Below are 20540 nucleotides of genomic sequence, written 5' to 3' on the forward strand. Positions count from 1 at the left end.
CAGAGCCCAAGGGAGCCCCAGGCAGGCATCTCTGGGGCTGCCATGCACCAGGCTTAGGCAGAAAAGGGGCAAATGCTTAGTGCCCACCTGGCACTCCGCAGCCTCTGCTGTATAGTCCAGTGGTTGCTCAGTACCTTGACTATCCCCAGGTACTGTCGTGGTGGTGATGGAGGTAGTCACGGTGATACATCCACCTACTTCTGACAGTCTCATACCCAGGCCTCCTATTCTCCAGGGCAGGCCCTTCTCACCAGGCTGAGAATGTAGTGGCTGACCCAGTACCGATGGGCTGGCTGGTCCCTCTGGGTCAGCTCATGTGCCCCTGGGCATAGTCCAGCTCTGTGCTGGTGCTGAGAGGGGGATCCAGGAGCAGGCAAGGGGGACCCTGCGCTTGGGCTGCTCATGGTTCCAGCAAGCAGACGGGATCTCCTGGTGAGTCAGGCAGAGCACAGAGTCCCCAAGGCTGGGTCTGAAAGTATAGGAGGCTTGGTGGCCTGGAACAGCTTCCCAGAGCTTGTTTTGATGAGCTCTCCGACTCCCTAGGAGGATGACCTGGCTGAACTGGCCTCCCAGCAGTACTTCGTGGACTATGGCTCCAAGATGATCCTGGAGCGCCTGCTGAACCTCGTGCCCACCTACATCCCTGACCGCGAGATCACGCCCCTGAGGACGCTGGAGAAGTGGGCCCAGCTGGCCATCGCGGCCCACAAGAAGGTCAGAGGGCTGGGGTTTCGAAGGGAAGGCTTTATGGTGACCTGGATGAGGGGTAGGGACCTGAGAAATCAAAGGGGTCACAGCTCTTACCCGACATCTGTCTGTCCATGGGACTGGGGGGACAAGACGGCACCTTGACTTCCTGGCTCCCAGTGGCCTTTCTCCACTGTGCACATCGGTTCACTGGTGTTTTGTGCCCTCTACTCTGGGCTGGACACCAGGGACACAGATGGATGAAATCCAGTCCTGTGCTCTTACTGGCCCTGCGGGTCAGGAGGGTGGTTGCACATTAGAGAAGCTTCTAGGAGGTGTACCTCCTTTCTCCCCGGAAGAGCTCTGGCCCAACTTCCTGCCTGGGGAATTTGAGGTACAGGCCTTCCTCTGCCTCTTATTTGAGGCCCCAGGCCCATAACCAGCCCTGAGTAGCTCTGTTCTAAACTAACAGACCCACCCCAAGTAGGGGAGGGGGGGCCTGTTGGGGTGGGGGGACTCTGGCTGTTGGAGGGGACCCATAGGCCACCCCCCAATCTCCAGGCCCTGGTTGTATAAGACCAGAATCATCTTTGCACACAAGCTGTCAAGGGCTCCAAGATCAGTGTGTCTCATCCCCTTCCCCATGCGGCCTCTTTCCTAACCCAGGAGCTCCATGTATCTCTCCCTGAGCTCTGCCTTCCCTGGTGAGCTGCCCACAGGTCTCCACCTGTATCACCTGTACCTGAATGCTCCTGGCACCCCCTCTGCTTCTAGGCTTGGCTCACCCCCAAGGACCTTCCTGTCCTCAGTGCTCCCAGAAGAGATGCATGTTCTCCTCCCCACCCCGCCCCGGCCTCTCTCTCTGACATCGGCAACCTCCTCTCCCTCACCCCTCACTCTTGGTCAGCTGCTGAAGACCCCAGCAGCTCCAGCCTCCATCCCCACCTCGGCTCTTCTGCCTTCCCCAGGTCCTCGGTGTCCACCACCAAGGTGCATGTGACACGTGGCCTGTTCTGGGTTGGGTGCCACTGTTCATGAATTCCTTTCGTTTGGGGTGCTTGTCATATGTTGGGCACCACAGCAGACCCTGGAGACTCAGCTGTGGGCAAAACAGGTGTGCTCTCTGCCCTCCCAGAGCCCATGACTGAGCTCACCGGGTCTCTGCTGGATGGTAGTGCCCTGGCCTGCGTGGCCCAGAGCCCTGGGCCAGACCCCTCGTATGGTGGATAGATGTGAATTAGTGTGATTATTAGGGTCAGAGGGGTAAACATATTTTATTTTGAGATAATTTCAAGCTTATGAGAAAGTTGCAGGTTAAAAAAAATTAGACCTGCTGTGTACAGTATACATGTCACCCAGATTCACCAGTTGTTAACACTGTCCCACTTCTGCTGTGACTTTCCCAGCACACATACCCATTATTTTTTCTGAGCTATTGGAGATTAGCTCAGATTTGAGGCACTGAGCCCCTTGTTCCTGAACACTCACAACTCCTGGTTTTTCTTTTCTTTTTTCTTATTTGGTTGCATCAGGTCTTAGTTGCAGTGTGCGGGATCTTGGTTACGTCATGTGGGTCTTGCCTTGCAGCGCATGGACTCTGGTTGTGGTGCATGGGCTCCAAAGCACACAGGCTCAGCAGTCGTGGCTTGTAGGGTTAGTTGCTCAGCGGCATGTGGGATCTTAGTTTCCTGACCAGGGATCGAACCTAAATCCCCTGCATTGCAAGGTGTATTCTTAACCGCTGGACCACCTGGGAAGTCCTGTCACAGCTCCTGGGATGGCACCACTTCTGGGCCCTCTTAGTGCATGGAAATGCAACCGCTTAAGTGTTGACACACATGTGTCTTTATCCGTGCTTGTATTTATAGGTGATAAAAACCGTAAGTTCATTCTGATCACTTCAGTCCTACTTCAGTCCCACCAAGTTCTTGTTAAAATGCAGCAGGAAATTTTCAGACAATAAAACATTGGTGCATTCATTTCTTGTGGAAGTGTTGGATTGTCCCCCAGCTGCTTGCCCCCTTCAGGCTCCAACCATTCTCCACGCTGCTGTCTTCCTAACTCTCAGGTTCACCTGTCAGTTTCCACTAAATGCCCAGCCTCACAGTGTTGGGTGGCCTCACCCACAGTTCCGTATGACCTGGCTCCTGCCCACCCGTTTCCCACTCCCTCTTCTTGGTCATGTCTGGCACTGCTCCCCCACCCTTAGCCACTCATGTTCTTGTTCCCCAAACACCTCTCCTGCCCGCTGTCCTTGTGTCTCAAGGGCTCACTGCTCTTGGTGGAATCGGAGGAAGACAGAGTGATGGGGTTGCTATGGGCTGGTGGGGTGAGGTGAGGCCGTGGTGCATACAAGGACATAGTGGTCCAGGGCCCACTTCTGGCTTTGGGGACAGGGACAGAGCTTGTGCCATGTCTTTTCTCCCCTGTCCTTGTCTGTGCACCTCCAGGGGATTTATGCCCAGAGGAGAACTGATGCTCAGAAGGTCAAAGAGGATGTGGTCAACTATGCCCGCTTCAAGTGGCCCTTGCTCTTCTCCAGGTTTTATGAAGCCTACAAGTTCTCAGGTAACCCCAGCCCTCCTGCCTCCCGTCCCTCCCTCGAGGGCTCCAGCTCATAGCCAGGGGAGGGGAGTGGCCGGGGCCAGACTCCCCGGTCAGCCAGCCTTCTGCTCGTGTGGCCACTTGGTCCCCAGGTCGGTGTGCTGAGTGGGTCCTCCCTCTCTGCAGTCCAGTAGGGCTCTGTGGCACTTAGTAGGTGCTCAGGCACACACTGGGTGGAACAACTGAGTATTGTGATCATTAAAACACCTACTGTGTACAGAATAGGGTGGCCGACCCCATGAAGTTGAGAGTGGATGCAGCCTTCACAAACCCACACGGGCCATTTGCTTAGTCATCCTTGGGCATCAGCATCAGGCACCTGCTCCATACCAGGCCCTGTGCTGGCGCTGGCTTTGCAGAACCACAAATATCAGATTGGAGGGAACCCTTGGGGCTCAGTTAGTGTGACCCTCCCCCCTCCATATCCTACCACACTGCTCTCAGGGCCTTGTCCCAAGTCACACAGACCCACGGTAGGGACAGTGTGCAAACCCAGTTCCTTAATCCAGCACTCTCTTCCCACCGCACCTGGGGTTTTGGCTTGTGGGGAAGTTGTGTTCTCTAAGTCTCAGTTTCCCCATCTGTAAAATGGACATCAGTATACCCCACGCTGGCCATTTCCATGGTGGTTATGAGGATTGGGAAGGGCTGGGCCTGGGACTGGGCTGGCACCCTCTCAGTGCCCCTGTCTCTGCCCCAGGCCCCAACCTCCCCAAGAACGACGTCATTGTGGCGGTCAACTGGACAGGTGTCTACTTCGTGGATGAGCAGGAGCAGGTGCTTCTGGAGCTGTCCTTCCCCGAGATCATGGCTGTGTCCAGCAGTAGGTCAGTTTAGCCCCTCACACCCCACTTTAGTGCAGGGCGGGGACTTGTCCGGAGCTGCACAAAGGCCAGTGGCAGGGGTGGGACTCAAACGCGGGGTCCTGATTCAACACTTTCTGAAGTGAAGCGGGCAGATGGAGACACAGTCAGACAGAGCGGGGAGGAGAGGGCCCCGAGGTCTTTCCTGCAGGTCATGGGGGCCTTGGAGGGAAGCCCCCGCCTCACAGAGGACATCACCAAGATGCAGAGACAGGCAGTGGCCTGTTCTGCTCGCACGTGGTTGAGAGCATGTGCTGTGCCCTGCAGACCCCCGGCACCTTCCTCCCAATAGGGTGGGGGGTGGGTCTTTATGGCACATTCCTGGTTGTGCTGAGATGGACTTGGGTGGTTAGAACAGTCAGGGACGGTCGAGCATGTGCAAAAAGAGCTGGCCTGACATCTGGGGGCCTGAGTAGGCCTCACCTCCATGTCCTCATCTCTCAAATGGAGGTCTTAACTTTCCTGCAATAACAGAGTAACAGTGGTGAGGAATAAATGCCACAGTTGATGGGAGTCTTTGTAAACAGAGAAGCACGGTACATATGGGAGCAGCGTTGGGAGTGGGTCCTGCAATGGGCTTGTCCATGCAGTGCCTCACCACCATCCGGGGCTTGTAGGAGTGTCTCCGAGCTGTGTCCAATGTGGGCCAGAGTTGGGTCATGTCCAGCTCTGACTGAGCACCTGGGATGCAGTGGTGCCAAGATAATCCTTGTTCTCTTGTAGCTGCAGTTGAGAGGGGAGATGGACATCAAATAAGCCATTTTTCAAGTAGGGACCAGTGTGCTGAGGTCTGTGGGAGGGCTTCCTGGAGGAAATGGTATCTAGGCTGAGCCCTAAAGGGTGAGTAGGAATTAGACAACAAAAGGGAAGTGAGCTCCCCAGGCAGGCCTCCCCAGACCATGCATGACTCTGGCCCAGCCGTGGCTGACTCAGGCTGAGCTGTGGCTCCCGGGGCCCTTTGTCACCCTGGCCGGGCCAGCCTCTCTCTGGCCAGGCCACTCCTGACTGGGCTGGTCTTGGTCTCCTTTAGGGAGTGCCGTGTCTTGCTCTCACTGGGCTGCTCTGACCTGGGCTGTGCCGGACTGACCCCGACGGGGCCCTGTTCTCCATGTTGGTCCTGCAGGGGAGCGAAGCTGGCGGCTCCCAGCTTCACGCTGGCCACCATCAAGGGGGATGAGTACACCTTCACCTCCAGCAATGCTGAGGACATCCGTGACCTGGTGGTCACCTTCCTGGAGGGGCTCCGCAAGAGGTCTAAGTATGTAGTGGCCCTGCAGGACAACCCCAACCCTGGTGAGTGGCTCCTGGCACCAGCTGCTGGTTCCCAGGTCAGGGTGTTAGGTAGATCGCATGCCCTGGCCTTGGCCTGATGCTCAAGATCTCGAGTGCCTGTTACTCTGCCTTCCCCAGACACCTGCTGTGCCAAATGGACCAACAGCTCACCTCTGTGTCTTTGATCTGTGCCCTGTGGGAAACCTTCCTCCCCCTGATCCTAAATACTTATCACCTGCCACCTTCTCCACATGAGATCAGGGGTTCCTCCTCAGCGTTCCCCAAATACCATTTTCAAGTGATGACAGCATTAGCAACTATAAACCGTGTATCCCTTTGAGGTCCTGGGCAGAGCTCGAGAAAGAGAAGAACCCCAGCCCTGCCATCGCGGGGAGGGGGTGGGCGTAGACCGTGACAGTCCCTGTAACAGAGCAGTGACCCAGGAAGCTCAGAGGCTATGGGAACGTGGGTGGGGGGTGGCCCCCATGCAGCCTGGGGTTCAGGAAGGACGTTTGTGTGAGCAGAATGTTTGGGGCAGAGAGGGTCACAGAGCAGAGGCTGGAGAGCCCAGGTTGGAGGCTGGGAACTGCAGATAGATCGGTTTGGCTGAAATGGGGAGGGAAGGTGGAAGGGGCAAGAAGGCGGAGCCAGAGGAAGTCAGGAAGACAGTTGCTAGCAATAGGCCTTGTGAGCCTGTCGAGGAATTTCTTTCAGGACAGTGAGGAACCACAGAAGGCTTTTGACCAATGACTGTGTCTGTGCGGGGTGTTGTTCCAGTGGGAGGAGCGGCTTATAGATCATCAACCCAAATAAAGGTGTTCCAACCCACCTCTGACCTCTCTGCCCCTCCCCTGATACCCGTGCGGCCCCGCCCACCTCTGCCTTCCAGCCGGCGAGGAGTCTGGCTTCCTCAGCTTCGCCAAGGGGGACCTCCTCATCCTGGACCACGACACGGGCGAACAGGTGATGAACTCGGGCTGGGCCAGCGGCATCAACGAGAGGACCAAGCAGCGTGGGGACTTCCCCACTGACTGCGTTTATGTCATGCCTACTGTCACTATGCCACCGAGGGAGATTGTGGTATGTGGCCTGGCTGGGGGGTGGTAGACGGATGGGAGGCTCCTCTGGTCCCTCCTTGTCTTATTCCCACATCGTAAAATAAGAGTGGGGGATTACTGTAGATTCATGCTGTGCAGCTTCTGTGAAGATGATTCAGGGGTCTCATGGGACCACAAACTTAAGAGTTGGGGCAACTATTAAACTGGTACCAGGTGGAGAAGAGCCTAGAAACTGCTTCAGATGAGGACCAGCCCTGGCTGGGGGATCAGAGGAGAGTGGCCTAGGGGATGGGAGGATGGGGATGGGGCTTGCACTGTCTAAAAAGGCAGTGAGGTCAGACCTGGGAAGGCAGGCCCTGGCTCCTCTGGAATCCCCCCTCCCATCCGCCCAGCCAACACTGAAGACTTGGAACCCAGCTTTCCAGGCGGTTCCTGAGCTACTTCTCACATGGTGTCCCCTGCCTTCTCTAGGCTTTCTGATGACTCCACCTCATTCAGACAGGGCACTGAGGGAAGGTTCTTAAGCCCAGCATGATGGAGGCAGTGGTAATGTCATAGGTTCCCCAGAAGGAAAGGAGCTCCTGGGTCAGACAGGCCCAGGGCCCACCCCCATGAAGGCAGCCTACCCCAGCCCCAGTCAAGAAGGCTCTGGGCTTTACCATGTTGATCCAGGGCCCCTAGCTGGAGAGCTGACTTCAGCTCCTGTCTCTTGGTCTCTAGGCCCTGGTCACCATGACCCCCGACCAGAGGCAGGACGTTATCCGACTCCTGCAGCTGCGAACGGCAGAGCCCGAGGTGCGCGCCAAGCCCTACACGCTGGAGGAGTTTTCCTACGACTACTTCAGGTGATGGGGAAAGGGAGACAGGCGAGGAACTACAGGCTTCTGCTATACTCTGGCCTGCGTAGTGGGGTCACTTTGTGGAGCCCCCATCTGTGAGAAGGGCCCGGGTCAGAGGGAGCCAGAGGGCAGTTTCAGTTTATCGAGGTGACCCTTCTCATGTCATGTCATCTTATCCTTCCTTCCTTTAAGATCCTGTGACTGTGCCGCCCTAGGTGGAGTCCTGGGCACTCAGGATGCGAGCCTGTTCTTGCCTCATGGACTCACGGTCCTGGTGGGGAGGCAGGCATGAAACCAGGCAGCTATTGTCTTGAGTGCCTGGTGTTGTGATGGAGATGCTGGGTAGGGGTGGAGATGGAGAGGAGGCTTCCTGGGGGAAGTGGTGTCTGGGCTGCCGGGTGGAGGAGTGCCATGGGCAAGGCATGCCATGGCCTGAGCAGAGGGAGCAGAGAGAAGCCAGGGTGAGCAGGCTGGGGAGGTAGGCAGGGCTGGCCGGGGTCAGCCTTAGTGTCTCCATTTGTCAGCTGAGAAGGTAAGGCTGGGGCAGAGCTGGTGAGTCATCCCAGGTCACAGGGGACAGCAGGGAAGCGCAGGGCCGGTTCCCTACGCTCAGCCTCCTGCACGGGGCGGGATGGGGCTGGAGTTATAACCTGGCCGTCAGTGCCGACTGTCTGTGCTCCTCAGGCCCCCACCCAAGCACACATTGAGCCGCGTCATGGTGTCCAAGGCCCGCGGCAAGGACCGGCTGTGGAGCCACACGCGGGAGCCGCTCAAGCAGGCCCTGCTCAAGAAGATCCTGGGCAGCGAGGAGCTCTCACAGGAAGCCTGCATGGCCTTCATTGATATCCGCACCCACAGGGGGTGGGGGCTGACATGGAGGGCAGGCAGGGGCCACGGGGAGGGGTCCCCCAGAGGAAGGTGGGACCAGGCTGGGCCTCTAGAGTTTTTGTCACCTTCTTCCTTCTGAGGAGCCCTGTTGGGGCCTGGGGTGACTCCCTTACCAGGGTGCCGGGGGGTGCCCCGTCCACTGTCTCCTCACATCCTGTCATTTGGTTGACAGATTTAAACTGTGCCGTGTGCTGGGCCAGGCATGGAGACACAGGGGTGAGCAGACTCTGGCCTCATGGTGCCCGTAATTGAGAGGGGAGACATGCTGGTCAGGGTCAGTGCTGTGATGGGGCCCGACAGCACAGTGGCCTGACCTGGCCTTGGAGAGCCGGGAGGGCTTCCTGGAGGAAATGACATCTAGGCTGGAGACCCGCCCGGGCCCGTCCAAGGGGAGATGGGTGAAGAAGGTTCCTGACAGAGGGAGAAGCATGCATAAAGGCCCTGAACTCAGCACAGCTAGAGCGCAGAGTTCAAGAAGGGAATTCAAAGGCCTGGGCTGATGGATGAAAGGTTCCCCAGGCCTGTTAAGAAGCTCGGATTGTATCCTGCGGCCAAGGGGAGTGGTACAGTTGGATCTGGGATTTGGAAAGTTGGTTCTGGTTGCTCTAAGGATTCTTGTTGTGAGGCTGGGGCCTGGAGCAGGGTGGCCAGAGGAGCTGGGGAAAGAGGGTGGGCAGCGGGCATGCAGAGCAGTGTTGGCACACTATGCCCATCTCCTGGGTGAGCAGCCTGAGGCCAGGGCCACAGGGTCAGGGAGGGGCAGACCCTGTTGGAGAGAGTGGCCGCCTGCCTCCCGGGCCAGTGCTCCCTGATTGGCCACGGCCTTCCTTGACGGCTCCCCACCTGTGCTCAAGTACATGGGAGACTACCCATCCAAGAGGATGCGCTCTGTCAATGAGCTCACCGACCAGATCTTCGAGGGAGCCCTGAAGGCTGAGCCCCTCAAGGACGAGGTGTATGTGCAGATCCTGAAGCAGCTGACTGACAACCGCATCAGGTTAGCTGGGGTGGTGGGAGGGTGAGGGGCAGGCCCCCACCCCTGGGGCTAACAGCTGAAGGTAAGACAGGGAGCTCACTCCCTGCCGAGGCAGCAGCAGCTCTGCCTGGGAGCCATCGTCCTTCACTTGGAGCAGGAAGGTGTCCTCGGGGCTCTCCCTCAAGATCCATGGAGGAGGGTCAAGAACCAAAGGTGGTGGCTGTGCCCTCGGAGTCTATCCTCCCACAAGTTGAACAGCCCCAGCTGCTCCTCATTTCCCGGTGCCCACTGCCTGGACGCCCTCCTCTGGACAACTGTCTCCAGCCCAGGTGCCGCTGTCTGCCTGCGGGTGCCTCTCCTGAGCAGTTGTCCCATCCCTCACTCAGGCTGAGCAGGCTGTCTGTTAGAAGCTCCGGCTATAAATTCTCATGGGCTGGGGGTGTTGGACCCCGGAGGGTGTCACCTCCTCCCTGATGGCCCAGACCGTGGCAGGAGGGGGAGTCACGCACATGCTCATCTCAGAGCCAGAGGCAAGCCCCACCCTCTCCCCTTATTCCTAGGCCTCCAACTCCCTCCCCAGCCTTGTCACTCTCTCCATCTCTTACACAAATCCACCACTGGACCACATGTCAGATCTTTTCACACAGCTAAACTTTTGTACATGCCCACAGCCAAGAAAACCTTTCATATCCTCTGCATATTAGAATTTGCCTCATCCTTCAACGCCTGGATCAGATGCCACCTCCTTCTGGAAGCCCTCCAAGCTTCCCTGTTTCCAAGCCCAAGGAGCTCAGAGGAGTGCCTGAGGGAGCTCTGGGGCTGGTCTAACTCAGTGCTACTCAAGTAATCATGCTCATTGTGCTCAGCTGCTGAGTTGTGTCTGACTTTGCAACCCCCTGAACCATAGCCCGCCAGGCTCCTCTGTCCATGGAATTCTCCAGGCAAGAATACTGGAGTGGGTTGCCATTTTCCTCCTTCAGGGGATCTTCCTGACCCAGGGATCGAACCTCTGTCTCCTGCTTCGAGTAACAGATGAGTTAAAAAGCTCCTGCTAGAATAAACCACATACTGCTTCCTTCATAGGAAAGTCTTGCTTAAAAACAAAAACAAAAACAAAAAATTAACTGAACCAGAGTGCTTGGTTACATACTGATTTTCATTTTGGTACAAGCACTTTACCTCCGAGTGACAAGGAAGTGTGTGGCCTGGGGTAGGTTGGTCGACCCCACTTTGAGTAGCACTATTTGGATTTGTCGAGTGGGTGGGTCCATGTTGGTCTCAGAGAGGGGTGGGGGTGAGGGCAGGCATGTGCTGCCCTGGTGAGGAGCCCTGCTGGACACCAAGCCTCTTCCCACAGGTACAGTGAGGAGCGGGGCTGGGAGCTGCTCTGGTTGTGCACAGGGCTCTTCCCACCCAGCAACATCCTCCTGCCCCACGTGCAGCGTTTCCTGCAGTCCCGCAAGCACTGCCCGCTCGCCATCGACTGCCTGCAGCGACTCCAGAAAGCCCTGAGGTACGGCTGTCTGCAAGGGACAGGGGGCAGCGGGCAGTGTGGGCACTGGGATGCGCTTCTGGCCACATGGGCTAGGGAGACGAGTCCCTTGGGGATGCTGAGGTCATGACCTCACCATCAGTGGTTGGGACTCATCTTTGGGGTCCCACAGTGCCCCGTAGACAGAGGTTGCAGTGCCCAGTACCATTCTGGACAGCTTGAGAGTCTGGTTGCTCAGAAAGCTATTTTCTGTCAAGTCTGTTGGGGAGGCAGACACCTGGGTTGCACTGCATACTCTGCGAAGCTCGCTTGCACCCTTTGCTTCGTTCGGTCCCCTCTGCATCCCTATTGGTGGGCACCATTATCATCTCGTTTTACAGATGAGGAACAAAAGGCTTGAGTTTGTGACTGTCGCCTGGTAGGAAGTGGTGGACAGGGATTAGGACTGGGGTTTGCCTGACTCCGAAGTTCCCTCCGTTCTCTGCTTCCCACGGCTGCCTCCTGACTTGGCCCCTCCCCCCCACCTGGTTTTCAGAAATGGGTCCCGGAAGTACCCCCCGCACCTGGTGGAGGTGGAAGCCATCCAGCACAAAACCACCCAGATTTTCCACAAGGTCTACTTTCCTGACGACACTGACGAGGTAAGGGGCTCTGGCTTCGTCATCTGTGGGGGCCCCTGAAGGACCTGGCTCCCTTGGGGACATGGAGCAGCCCTGATGCCTCTCCCCTACCACCCCTATCTTTGTCCCCATTCTCGTGGCCTTCAGTGGAGTTGGGGCCATAGACTCCTTGGGTCAGGAGCCCTTGGGTTCCTGGTCTAGCCTCCCACTAACTGGATCAACTTCCTTGACAAGGTCATCCCTCCCTTTCTGTGAGGAGTCTCTGTCTTGCAGAAACGTGCTTTCTCCCTCCGAGGTGAGCTCTGTCTTTCTCCCTCCGAGTTGAGCTGTGTTGATGTCACCTCCCCGGCGCCCATTCTGTTCCTGGGCACAGGCCTGCCTGCTCCACAGCCCCAGACCTCCCCTGTTATCCTAAGTCCACTCTCCTGCAGACCCCTTCCCTTCTTTTCACTTGACTTGTGAGTCCCCTCTACCTTGGTCCCCTGGGCAGAGGTCTTATTTGTCTTCTTGTCACACCCATTTGGTCAGGCTGACTTCTGATCTATACCCCCTTCCCCATCCCAGCACAGCATCTCATTCAGATAAACAAGGCCAACATCGAAACTTTTGGTTTGAAAAGCAGCTTAAAAACTTGTCTAGAGACTAGAGATTCAGAAATACTATTATAGGATTCTAGACACAAGGACAGAAAATCTTGCTAAAATCCTCTCCTGTCTCTGGTGGAAGGTTACATGGAACATCCTCCGCGACCCCCAAACCGCCCTCCTCCTTCTAAACCTCCCTGGACTCGCCTATCCCTCTCAGCCTGTCTGGGCGGCTTCCCCTCTCGTGATGCTTGCCTTTCTGGAGTTTGTTTTCTCCCTCCTTCAGTCTCTCTTCTTCCACCGCCTGCCCCCCGCCTGCCCCCCTGCCGGCCCCCCCGCCGGCCCCCCGCCGGCCCCGCCTCTTCTGAGCTTCCTTGGCCTCCGCTGACACTCATGCTTGTACAGCCATACTCAGGACCCTGGAGACCAAGCCTTGGAAGGGGGTTGGGAAGGGCACCATCTGGGAAGATCCAGACAGAAGGTGCTTTTACTTGTTTTTAAAATTTATTTTTAATGGAAGTACAGTTCATGTATAATATTATGAGTGTCAGCTGTACAACACAGTGATTCACCATTTTAAAGATGATTTTATTTTTTTGGCTGTGCTCGGTCTTGGTTGCTGCGCAGCTCTCGGGACACAGCCTTCAGCAGTTGTGGTTCCTGGGCTCTAGAGCTAGCTGTGGCTCACAGGCTTTGTTGCTCTGAGGCATGTGGGATCTTCCCGGATCAGGGTTTGAACCCGTGCCTTCTGCATTGGCAGGCAGATTCTTTACCATTGAGCTACCAGGGGAGCCCATGAATCAGTTTTTCAAGGTTGTATTCCATTTGTAGTTATTATAAAATATTGGCTATATTCCCTGTGTTGTACAGTATATCCTTGTAGCTTGTTTATTTTATACATAGTAGTTCGTATACCTAAGCATTGTGCTGCGCTCTGGGGAAGCCACCTCAGAAGGAGGGTGTCTTGAATGGGAAGGGGCTCTATCTGAGGCCCAGCCATTAGGGGTGCAAGAGGCCCTGTCAGGGCCAAGCAACTGCCTTTCCGCACCAGGCCTTCGAGGTGGAGTCTAGCACCAAGGCCAAGGACTTCTGCCAGAACATCGCTGGCCGGCTGCTCCTCAAGTCCTCCGAGGGATTCAGCCTCTTTGTCAAAATTGCAGATAAGGTGGGTCATGGGTGGTCATTGGTTGCTAATCTACCTGCTGTTGGGCTGTCTACTGGGAAATTTGCTGGGCCTCTGGGAGCTTATGGAACAGTGCGGGTAGGGAGAGAGACAGAAGGAAGGACGGGGCGAGAGAGGAAGAGGCACTCTTGCACACGGCCTCTGATTCTGCCTCCTTACATCCCTGCAGTGGCCCCTTCCATGCAGCCGCTGTCCCTATATCTCTCTCCTCTGAGCCATTGCACAGCCTGGCTACAGCTCTCTTGGGAGCCACATGGCACTCTGTGTTCTGGACAGACTAGGCTCCTCACCCTGCCCCCCGACACATGTACTTTCTAGATTTGATTTGACTGGTCCCTCAGCTTCCAGGCTGTCAGTTCACCTCTGAAAAAGCCCTTGAAGATAGAGGGTGACTATCCCCACTAATAGATCACAAGTCCCTGGGCTCAGAAAGGTTAAGTAACTTATCCCAGATCACACAGCAGGGACTCAGATCCAGGTAGGTGTGGCTCTGAAGCACAGGGCCCTGCCTCCACCCCTCATTGACTCCCATGGACATAAATATGGGGGGACAAAGGTCCAGCTTTAAAGCCCTTCCCTTGGGGGCTTCCCTGACCCTTGCACAGGTCAGGCGCTTCTTCTTGTTGCTCACCCAAAGTTCTGTGTGAATTCATGTCTGTCTCCTCACTAGTCTGACCCCTCACTAGTCTGACCCTGTATCAGACACTGTGACCCGAAGTGATTGAGTGAGGTCCCGGACCTGGGCAGGAGGGACTTAGAGTCTGTGGGTGGCTCAGGAAATGGATGCCAGAGAACGTCCAAAGCAGGGACGGGCCCCCATCTCAACCTTCTTTCCCCAGGGTCCTAGGGCAGTGGTCAGTGACTCTTTGCTGAATGAGTGGAGTCACTGTCACTGGCCAGACACTCAGCAGGCAAAACTGGGGCAAGATGGGGCTGATCCACAGACACCCACCCTGGCTGCAAGCAGGAATCTTTCTGGAGAAGGGGTTGTCGGGGAGGCCTTGGGTGGGAAAATCAGAGGACTCAGTATTGTTCAAATTAAAATGAGTGGACTAGAACGACCGTGTCCCTAGGTTATCAGCGTCCCTGAGAATGACTTCTTCTTCGACTTTGTACGACACCTGACGGACTGGATAAAGAAAGCCCGGCCTGTCAGGGATGGTAACGTGAGGCTCAGTCCTGGGATTGTCTGAGGTCAGGGGCTGGCAGGTGCTGGCTGAGTGCCACACCTGAAGCCCATGTGGGTGGGGCCCCAGGCTGGGGCTCCCTCTAGGGCTGGTGCTGGGCGGGACAGCCCTCTGTGCTGGCATCTTCTGGGTGACCGCCTGCCCTCTGCCGCAGGAGTCGTGCCCTCGCTGACCTACCAAGTGTTCTTCATGAAGAAGCTGTGGACCACCACCGTGCCGGGGAAGGACCCCATGGCCGACTCCATCTTCCACTATTACCAGGTGAGCTGCCCGGGAGCTCTGGGCTGTCTTGTGCTGCCGCCTTGAGTGCTGACTGTGGGAGCAGAGGCCTGCTGAGTAGACCTCAAGGTGGGTGGGTAGCTCCTGCTCTGCAGTGTGTCTTCAGGGCATCCTCGGTTCCCTACTCCTCAGAGAGTGGATAAGACGGTTGTTAAGTTTTCAGGAGCCCGTGGGCAGCATTAGAGGCTTCATCTTTGCTTTCGGTCAGCTCATCTTCAGCAACTGTGGTTCTGGGTCTGAAAGGTGGGGAAGGGGCTGGTGCTGCTGAGGAAGCCTGTGGGTCTCAAGGGAACACAGTGGGAGGCGGCCAGTCAGAGAGGCTTTTTCCCAAGAAAGGGCTGGCCTGGTGGGGGGTGCTGGAGTTATGGAACAGTATCAGGCGCCCCAGCTGGTCCCTCTGAGTGTCTTCATCTTTGAAATGGAGCTGCTTGCCTCACTGGACTGTTATGAGGGTAAATGAGATGATATTCACCCCGGCTCTGATTTAAAACTGTAAAGCGCTGCATCTGTGCAGCATAAGGCTGTTTCCCTGTCCTGTGCCTCCCTGCCTTGGGGAGCAGGTGGACCCAGCCTCATGGTGGGGGTGTTTAAGGGGAGAAGCCTGCTTCCTCCAGGTGCGTCCACGCCTGTGACCTTCTCTGTCTCTGGCAGGAGTTGCCCAAGTACCTCCGAGGCTACCACAAGTGCACGCGGGAAGAGGTGCTGCAGCTGGGGGCGCTCATCTATAGGGTCAAGTTTGAGGAGGACAAGTCCTACTTCCCCAGTATCCCCAAGCTGCTCCGGGAGCTGGTGCCCCAGGACCTCATCCGGCAGGTCTCGCCTGACGACTGGAAGCGGGTGAGCACAGAGGGAGACAGTGGGAACAGGCCCCCCCGCTTCCGAATGGGTCTCTGGACACCCCAGGGTCAAGGGAGCAGGTGCTGGACAGTAGCCCAGGGAAGTATCTCTTGTGACCCCTGTAAATTCAGCTGGTCACTTCGCAACAATTTGTCTGGTCCTGGTTACTAAGGTGACCCGGTTTTCCTTGATACTGTTTGGCCTGCTTCCTTTGGGGAGGGAAGCACTGTCAGGAGTCTATTAACTGGTATTAGTGGGAGACTGCCTGGCCTTCCATGGCCCCTGAGAGCTGCTGACAGTGTAGAGGGGGACAAGACTGGCAGGGGAGAGGCCTCTGACCCACCCTCCCTCTGCAGTCCATCGTTGCCTATTTCAACAAGCACGCGGGGAAGTCCAAGGAGGAGGCCAAGCTGGCCTTCCTGAAGCTCATCTTCAAGTGGCCCACCTTTGGCTCAGCCTTCTTTGAGGTGAAGGTATGCTGTGGGTGGGTGATTCTCAGAGAGGGGGAGGGGAGCCACATGTTACCAGGACTCCTCCCCATGACCTGGGGAGACTACAGTGGTCTCTGCCACCTGCCTGGCACTGAAAGGAGGAAATGACCCTCAGCTTTGTCCCGGCTAGGTGTCTCAGCTAAGTACCGGGCCCTGGGCTCAGTCTAGGACACTGAGGAGCCAGCACCTCGGCTGGCGGGGCAGGCAGATGTGGACAAAGGTCAGAGTAATAGCAGATGACCTGTGCTGTATGGCAGTGGGGAGCCCGCATGGAGGTGGCAGGCCTGGGAGGCCCAACCACACTGTGAAGGCTGAGAAGGCTTCCTGGGAGAGGCAACACCTGAGTTTTCCAGGGAGACCCTGGGGGCAGAGTTCTTGGCAGACAGTCTGGCCTGAGCAAAGACCCCCAAGTGTGAGAGCTCAGGCACGGGCAGGAAGTGCAAGTGGGTGAGTGTGGATGGGCATGAGGTGTGAGGCGAGCAGACTGTGGTGAGAGGCAGGTAGGTTTCCTCCTGCAGGTGGTGCTCAGCCCTGGAGGGTTTGGAACAGGGTTGATGAGACCAGAGGCAGGAGAATGGAGAAGAGACTGGAGCGAGGGGATGGGCATGAGGCGTGAGGGGACAGGTCAGAATGGAGAGGAGTGTGGCCTCACTACACACCTGGGATGGGGGCCCTTTGACACAGCTTAGCTGTGCAAGAAAGAGAGGTAGGCAAGTGCATCTGGATCCAAGTATAGGGTTCAAGGAGGTCTTTTAAAGATGAGAGACTTTAGAGCTGGGAGAGAGACCTCAGGGACTCCCAGAGAAGAGGACAGAAGGGATGAAACTCTTGCCAGTTGCTGGGGACCCAGGAAAGGATTCAGGGTAGTGCTGAGGACCCAAAAGAGGCAGAAACTTGAGGTTGTGGCGGGAGAGGCAGACTTAAGCCCAGCTGGGGGCAGCTTTATTTATCCCCAGATGTACAAAACATTTCCTGCTCTGGGTTCCCCATCTGATTTTTTTTTTTTTTTTAACTAGCAAACTACAGAGCCGAACTTTCCTGAGATCCTCTTAATTGCCATCAACAAGTATGGGGTCAGCCTCATTGATCCCAGAACCAAGGTGAGCAGTGACAGGGAAGAGCAGGTAAGGGGGGCTTTTCTGTCTGTACTTCTAACAAAGGACACCAGAACCAAACTTCAAGACACTCTGTCAGCTACCAATATCCTCACTTCATCTACCCTCCTGGCCACATGTCTTGAGAGGCTGTCCATGTTTGCTGTGTCTACTTCCTTACCTCTCATCTCTCCATCAAAAGTGCTCTCTGAGTTACTAATGAAGTCCTCACTATGAAATCCATTCAACTCTTTAGTGCTTGGTCTTCCAGCATCATCAGACACTACCAACCCCTTCCCCCCTCCAGAATGCTCTCTGCCCACAGTTGGTCAGGTGGCAGGCTGTGCTGGGGTAACTGATGCTCAGATGTGTGGGCTGAGCAGGTCCTACCACTGACACAGGAGAGTGCGAAGGGGGCAATGACTAGCATCTTCCGCTTGGACCCACGGGCCACTCACCTGGTCTTTCTCGCCTCTCCCTGGGTCTCCCTCTCAGGCACTTCCCTGGGCTGCTTCTCCACCCAGCACATACACTGTGTTCCTCAAAGCTGTGTCTTCCTGTCTCCCTCCTTCAACTCCACTGGATCATCTCATCTGGGACTATAGTTTCAGTTTCCTCATCCTCTTAAAATCTCCAGTTCCAGCCCCACTCATGTGATAACCTCCTGGGCTTCCCTGGTTGTCCCACTAGCTGGTCCCAGCCAAGGCCTGCCTCCCACAGCAGCTCCACGGCACAGCTGGCCTCCACCCCCTTGCTCCTTGCCTTGTCTGAGGGCCTGAGGTCCTTTGTGTGGGTGGTGTCTGTGGGCAGGAGCTGAGGGGAGTGAGGTCAGATGGTCCAGCTGTGCAGCCTCAGATTCTCTCTGCTCCCCCAGGACATCCTGACCACTCACCCCTTCACCAAGATCTCCAACTGGAGCAGCGGCAACACCTACTTCCACATCACCATTGGGAACCTGGTGCGGGGGAGCAAGCTCCTCTGTGAGACGTCACTGGTGAGAGCTGGGTGCTCCCCAGGCCTGCCTTCCCTCCATCCTCCCAGTCCCTGCAACAAATAGGAGTGTGCCGTCTGGTCTGCAGTCAGGATCAAGGGTCAGGTTGGGGTTAAGGTCAGGTCAGATTAGGTCTGGGGAATGGGTTTATTAATCTAGAGATGAGAAACAGACCATCCACTCAGTAACTATGTCCCAGTGCCTTTAATATTTAGAGATCGAACCTTTGGCCACTGAGGTCAACAGCAGAGCTGTTAGCAATGAGGCCTCCTGGACTGAGCTCAGCTGGCACAGCCTTCAGAAATCCCTACCTGTGGCAGTGACCATAATCATAACATTTACTGCTGTAGAATTAATTGTACTCTACATTCTATTTGAGGCAACAATAGTCCTAACACTTATCATCATCTGATGAGGGAATCAAACAGAACACCCTAATGCAGGCCTGTATGTTTTATTCTATACACTTAGTAGGAGCTCGCTCACTATATCCAAAATGTTACAGGCTCCCTAAATTTCTTAACGCTTCAGTACTGAACTCAAGCAATATCTGATTCTTGATCTAATGTCTTCACATGACTAGCATGCATTTATGGTACAAATACCACTCTAGGGCCTTCATCTTTGATTACCCAAAGCACGTGTAGAAGCCCCCATTGCAGGTTCCGTAGTACTTGCAGCCATATCACTAAAACTTGGCGGTTATGGCATATTATGAATTGTAACAACACTAAATCCACTAACAGATTTTACAGTATACCCTTTTCTCATATTATCCCTATAATTATAACCAGTTCAATTTGCTTATATCAAACAGATCAAAATCATTCATCGCATATTCTTCCATCAGCCACCTGGCACTTGTTATTGTAGCTATTCTTATCCAAACACCTTGAAGTTATACAGGAGCTACCACTCTAATAATTGCCCATGGCTTCACATCATCCATATGATTCTGCTTAACAAATTCACGTTATGAATGAATTCACAGCCAAACAATAACCTTAGCCTGAGGCCTACAAACATTCCTCCCAATAATAGCTACCTGATGATGGTTAGCAAGTCTGACAAATTTACCTCCACCCCAGCCATTAGTCTGATTGGAGGGCTATTTGTAGTAAGAGCATCCTTCTCATGCTCAGCTATTACAATTACTCTAATAGGAATTAATATAGTAATTCCTGCCTTATACTCCATATACTTACTAATCATAATATAACAAGGCAAATACACACATTACATTAGTAACATCTTACAATCTTTTACAGAAGAAAATGCCCTCATTAACACTTCATACTTTACCTCTCTACTTCTCACTAAATCCCCAAGTAGGGGATTTAGGCCCCTTGTACTGTAAGTGTAGTGTTAAAAAATACTAGGTTGTGAATCTAGAGACAGGAGATTTAGCCTTATTTACCAAGAAAGGATGTAAGAACTGCTGTCAGCAATATCTGATTCTTGATCTAATGTCTTCACATGACTAGCATGCATTTATGGTAAAAATACCATGTAACATGACTTTTTCAAACTTTTAAAGGATAGTAGTTATCCACTGGTCTTTAGGAACCAAAAAATTGGTGCAACTACAAATAAAAGTAATAAATTTTCCTTTCACATGAGTTACATTATTTATATTAATACAAATTATAACAAATATCAACCAATAAGAGTGATAGTATCCATTATCTCATATGGTTTTATTAGTAGTATAATCCCAATAATAATAATCTCTTGGCCTGAATGAATGACTATCTCAAACTGATACTGAATCACTATCCAAACTCTCAAATTATCACTCAGCTTCTAAATAGACTATTTTTCAATAATATTCATACCAGTAGCATTGTTTGTTACACGATCCATCATAGAATTCTCAATATGATACCTATACTCAGATCCTAATGTCAGTGGATTCCTCAAATATTTACTCCTTTTATCACAATACTAATTCTTGTTACTGCTAATAACCTTTACAGCTTTTCCTTGGATGTGAGGGGGTTGGAATGATCTTTCCTGCTTATTGGGTGATGATACAGATGAACAGATTGCACGTACAGTTGCTCTACACGCAATTCTATCTAACCGTATTGGAGCTACCAGATTTGTCATAGCAATAGCGTGATTTCTGGTAACTCAAATGCATGAGATCTTCAACAAGTCTTTACACTCCAACTAAATCACTCGAATCTGCCCCTACTAGGACTGATACTAGCTGCAGCTGGAAAATCCGCCCAACTTGGCCTCCACCCAGGACTGTAGCCCCTCAGCATCAGGAGGCCCTACCCTTGTCTCAGCCCTGCTCCACTCAAGCACAGTAGTGGTAGCAGGTATTTTCTTACTCATCCACTTTTATCCTTTAACAGAAGATAATAAATTTATTCAAACAGTAACTGTTTATGGCAATATGCACTCTCACCCAGAATGTTAAAAAAATATTGCTGCTTTTTCCACTTCAAGCCAACTAGGCCTATAATAGTAACAACTGGCATTAATCAACCCTCCCTAGCATTTCTCCATATCTGCACATATGCTTTCTTTAAAGTCATATTATTGATATGCTCCCATAAAATATCCATAAAAATAGGAGGCCTGTTT

At 54.1% G+C, this 20540-nt stretch overlaps 1 protein-coding gene across 1 annotated transcript in view; it reads left to right on the plus strand.

The window, feature by feature from the left end:
- The window catches only part of MYO7A (myosin VIIA), an 87507-nt gene that overhangs the window by 63869 nt on the left and 3098 nt on the right, over positions 1–20540 (plus strand). Inside the window, exons 31-47 of the mRNA XM_052652285.1 lie at positions 544–714; positions 3138–3255; positions 3992–4118; positions 5278–5447; positions 6316–6506; positions 7205–7329; positions 8008–8165; positions 9055–9208; positions 10545–10700; positions 11215–11320; positions 12935–13048; positions 14140–14227; positions 14408–14514; positions 15184–15369; positions 15726–15842; positions 16877–16960; positions 17829–17948. Coding sequence (XP_052508245.1) covers positions 544–714; positions 3138–3255; positions 3992–4118; positions 5278–5447; positions 6316–6506; positions 7205–7329; positions 8008–8165; positions 9055–9208; positions 10545–10700; positions 11215–11320; positions 12935–13048; positions 14140–14227; positions 14408–14514; positions 15184–15369; positions 15726–15842; positions 16877–16960; positions 17829–17948 — 2292 coding nt within the window. The remainder of the gene's footprint in view (positions 1–543; positions 715–3137; positions 3256–3991; positions 4119–5277; positions 5448–6315; positions 6507–7204; positions 7330–8007; positions 8166–9054; positions 9209–10544; positions 10701–11214; positions 11321–12934; positions 13049–14139; positions 14228–14407; positions 14515–15183; positions 15370–15725; positions 15843–16876; positions 16961–17828; positions 17949–20540) is intronic.

The sequence above is a fragment of the Budorcas taxicolor genome, chromosome 15, assembly GCF_023091745.1.
Source record: "Budorcas taxicolor isolate Tak-1 chromosome 15, Takin1.1, whole genome shotgun sequence".
In the NCBI taxonomy this organism is placed as follows: Eukaryota; Metazoa; Chordata; class Mammalia; order Artiodactyla; family Bovidae; genus Budorcas; species Budorcas taxicolor.